We start from the raw sequence: 4,232 nt of genomic DNA, 5'->3' as shown, positions 1-4,232 counted from the left end.
ACTTGGCTACCTGACTACTGAGACTCCTACAAAGTATCTAGAAGTTCATGACAATACTTCCTAGAAGCTTATTTCATTCAGTTAGCTTCAGAACTGGGGGAAGGGGAAACCAAACAACAAAGCACACCTTGTGTCAAGTAACGTCCCTAATATATTAGGATAGCATTTAAAAATTTCCTGCAACATCTCAGAAGACTTGGGTAACGGTAAAGGCCATTCTCCTCATTTGTTTCAGCAGAGGGAGCCAAATTTTCATCACAGATGCAGCAGTACTTTGGACTTCCCCCTAACAAGATACTCATAATCCCTTCAGAAGTACAGGCCCAAGCAAAGGTAGTAATCGATAGTACTTCTGCAGGTGAGCTGTGCCAAGTTTCGCAAGTTGGTACCCTCTGGGGTGGAACAGGAAACAGAAGTACCCAAGAACAGGAATGGCAGGGATCGCCATTATCATTTTAGCAAGCTGACAGTTAACAAAGTAATAGCTATATCAAGACCTGAAAAGTCCTTTAATCTTCTGATGTTACCTGTTACAACTCAAAGAACTGTTCCACAGGTATCCACCCATTAATCACACACACACACGTGTCAGGTTCAAAATTTTATTTTCCGTTCATTTCTTGCACTTGAAGTACTCTTCGATGACATCCTTGGCCTGAGATTCCTTGCCATAGTCCTGTAACACACAAGATAACTCATTAATAACACACAGACCCATTCAAAATTTTACAACTATTTTTAAAAGGACAACTGAGGTTGACACTTTTTGTCAAGACATCCAAAATATTCCCCCAATTTCCATACAAGTAAACTCAAACAATCTGCCAGCTGTTTTCCTTTCATTCTCTTAATAAAACTATTCTAATAAAGGACTACTCTATTTCATTCAAGTGTAAGTCTTCATTTCTGTTTAAATAAAGCCAAGTATGGGAAACAGTAGCCAAAGTATAAAGACATATAAAGAAGGGATTAGTCTTTACTGTGAAGATGTAGCCATCTCTTGGGACCTCAAAGACAACAAAGTCTTCAAGGCTCGTACTGTGGCTTTACTTTACCAGTTCATTTTAAAATATGCTCTGCAGAACATTTTCAAGTTGAGCAGACACATCGAACTGGCATTTCTTTTCCTCCCCCCAAAGCAAAACTTGATCTCTTCTAGTTAAAATCTCTGTCCTTTAATGCTTACTGGCAAGCGGGCACAGATACTTTAAGGACACAGGCATTAACTTACAAAATTAATACAAGTATTATAAATACACATGAAAGGGATATAAAACAGGGAAGCAGTTTATCTTCACTATCAACAATGGAAAGCAACTGCTTTAAAAAAATAAAAACATGAGATCTATTTAATAGTCCATTATCTAAAGCCACCTTATCTTTACTGCTTATTTTCAGAACTCAAGAAGCTATAATTAGCATCATCTTACTTTGACAACAACACAACTGCAGCCCACTACTTTGCGAGGTTTTCCTTCTCTGTCGATCTTGCAGAGACCTACCCATTCACCCAGCTTCTTGTTGTCATCAACCTGTGTAAAACATCGCATCACATCAGAACTAGCAATCTCCAGCATAACTGGGTTCAGCAAAAAAGCTGCTGTACTCAGAAGTATTGGGTAACGGATGGCTGCTTTCCTCAAAATTATCAGTAGAGGGAGCCAAAGTATCATCACTGTACAGCTTTGAAGAAAGTCATGTTGAGACCCTTCTGTTCCACAACTACTTGCAGAATTAATCTATTTCTTGTCAGAAAACAAAAAATAGTTTTAACTTTGTAAAATCTGATACACATTCTTTTCCATTTACATGCAGCTTTTGTACTGCTCCTATGACAATCACTCGGAACTAAAACAATCTCTGCTGCCAAGAAGAATTTTGCTTAGATAAGCTATATACAGAATTACAGCACAGTGTTTCAAAGAGTCACCTCTCTGTATGCTGAAACAAGCAGCTTATATTGCAATCGGGATAACTGTTCCAAACTTGTGTCTGAAGTTCTGACACTTACCTTTATTAAGTTGATCTGATGTTCTGCACAAAGTGCTTCAACTAATTTTACATATGTGGGTTCATCACAATTTGAAGCCAGAACACAAAGATGGGCTTGGCGTCTAAAAAAGAATACAATTTAACTTTAGACACAGCTTGATAATCAAAACTGTGGAACAAAATTCAGCTAGTGCATGAAGTGATAACCACTTCCTAAGTTGGTTTTGAGACGCCACAGGCTTTAGAAATACTAACCTACTTTTGAGATGATCTACTACTATTTAAGGTTTTCATATACATAACAGACTACTCATACATTCTTAAGATTTATAATCAGATTACTCTATTCCAGTTTTGGAAGCTTCTAAAAATCCCACTAAATTTCTCAGCCATTTGGAAAAGGTGTAATGTCTGGGTATACACCAGTCCCACGCAGAATTGTGTCATTATTAAAAAGCAACTGAGTTACAAGTTGCTTTTTCTTGTTTACCACAAGTAAGAACTTAACATTAGAACTGCAAATATTAAAAGCTTGTATTTCCATATCAATTAGTTATAAGCTCTTCAAAACAATCTTTTCTACTTACATTCAAAGAAGCTGTTATGACAGGGCCCCATTTCTAATTAGGATCTTTGTATACTGTGGTACAATGTTAAGAATACCAAAGGGATACCTGACAAGAGAGAGCTGTATAGGTCTTCCATACTTAATCTAATGTAATTTGACCACTGTAAATAAAGTCAGTTTTCTCTATGACCTCCTTTCCTTCATTGTGAGTTTCGTCACAATGTTTCAGAAACAATGTTTCCAAGCAAAACCCATCACATTCATAGGTATATAAACTTTGTACATGATCCTCTTAACACAGCATATAAAATTGTAACAACTCTTACAAACCAGTTGCCAGCCACCTAAGTAGTATTTCTCTTCCATTATTTGGTACCACGTCTTAAGAGCTTTTTGCATACAGGTTTGTCAGACTGCTGGTCTCACTCATAAGAAGAGTGAAGGGGTATCCGACAAGTTGTTAAGTCATCACCCAAACGCTGCAGCATTTCACTTAAGCACTGCCTATTCTTAAAAGTATGTGCCTATACATACATACACAAGAGATGTGCATGTGTGTATGTACACAGTATTTCACCCTACCAAGAAACCGTATCTGATTACCATGGTTGGCATATACATGACAAGTTTAATATTGTTTTGATATTGTACCAAAGCCAGTTATTCACAGCTGTGATACAAAAAAAACCCTGAAGCTAACAAAAGCAGTGAAGGCAAGCTATGAATTTGAGGTTTGCTTCATAAAACTAAACCAATTCTTCCAGGTTCAGTCTGACATGTATTAACCCTCCCAATTAAAATCTTAGTTTTGAAAAGAGTTTTATCACTTCTTCGAACTCAAGGTTCTTGAGTCCCAGATTTTCATAATTACATACCGCAAGTGCCATTCCATTTACTTCACAAAACCAGTCCACATGAAAACTCGATGGCACTGGGGTCACAAAAAGACGGAAGCTGAATACACTAGATGCTGTTATTCTTGAATCACTAAGTTTAGCATCTGTATTTTAAGATTACAGTTAAAGACCTTGAAAAAGAGATAGAAAAAGACAGAACTTGTTGGCAGAAAAACAGGGTCTTGCAAAAGCTTTCAACTAAACATCTGAGCAAAGTGACCACTGCACGTGTTCAACAGACCTTGTGCCGTTCTGTGATTTACCATAGTCAAAACGGGAAAGTCAGGCTTACTTGTCCAAGGCTTTGGCTGCTTCACGAATACCACGAGCTAGGCCATCATGGATAAGTGCGGTCTTCAGCACTTCTTGCAGGGCAGTGTTAACATCCATTACACCTCCAGCAGTAATGCTAAAGAGAAGACAGATATTGCTCTGATCATGTCAACATCTTACAACTACAAGCAAAAACTTTTCATTTATCAGCAAGCATCCAGTCATTACAAATATACAGAACAAAAGCAAGCTAAGGCACTAAACCAAACGAAAAACTGGAGAAAATATGAATCCGAAAGGAACTGAGAAATTAAATCCTCCTGGCGAGTCAGCCAGCTCCGCTCCCTCAGAAAGAAGGAGAAGCCGCGCACATCAGTGGAGCACCCAGCCTGCACGAAGCATGCAGCAGCACCACGGCGGGGTCTGCGTAGGCCCCGCATGGCGGGAGCTGCAAAACCCGGTGCGGAGCGGCGCGAAACGGTCAGGCGAGACGCGGCCCCTCC

The 4,232-nt window shown here is 38.8% G+C and overlaps 1 protein-coding gene across 1 annotated transcript; it reads right to left on the bottom strand.

Annotated features, from left to right (window-relative positions):
• Positions 1–581: 581 nt before the first annotated feature.
• Positions 582–3,860, bottom strand: RPS12 (ribosomal protein S12). Its single transcript, XM_010019618.1, has 4 exons — positions 3,749–3,860; positions 2,012–2,114; positions 1,431–1,532; positions 582–676 (listed from the first exon to the last, which is right to left on the bottom strand). The coding sequence occupies exons 1-4, from the start codon at positions 3,844–3,846 to the stop codon at positions 614–616; spliced, it is 366 nt and encodes a 121-aa protein (XP_010017920.1). The 5' UTR covers positions 3,847–3,860; the 3' UTR covers positions 582–613.
• Positions 3,861–4,232: the final 372 nt, after the last annotated feature.

Source organism: Nestor notabilis, unplaced genomic scaffold, assembly GCF_000696875.1.
Source record: "Nestor notabilis isolate BGI_N333 unplaced genomic scaffold, ASM69687v1 scaffold18258, whole genome shotgun sequence".
Classification (NCBI taxonomy): Eukaryota; Metazoa; Chordata; class Aves; order Psittaciformes; family Psittacidae; genus Nestor; species Nestor notabilis.
This window is presented reverse-complemented; position numbering and strand designations above follow the sequence as displayed.

What these genes read in the sequence shown, in the direction of transcription:
- RPS12 (XM_010019618.1), bottom strand. Translation starts at nt 3,846, where the DNA reads ATGGATGTTAACACTGCCCTGCAAGAAGTGCTGAAGACCGCACTTATC. An exon ending in GCAGCCAAAGCCTTGGACAA is followed by an intron (nt 2,115 to 3,748) that starts GTAAGCCTGACT and finishes ATTCTTTTTTAG; the next exon opens with ACGCCAAGCCCATCTTTGTG. An exon ending in ATCAGATCAACTTAATAAAG is followed by an intron (nt 1,533 to 2,011) that starts GTAAGTGTCAGA and finishes TGTTTTACACAG; the next exon opens with GTTGATGACAACAAGAAGCT.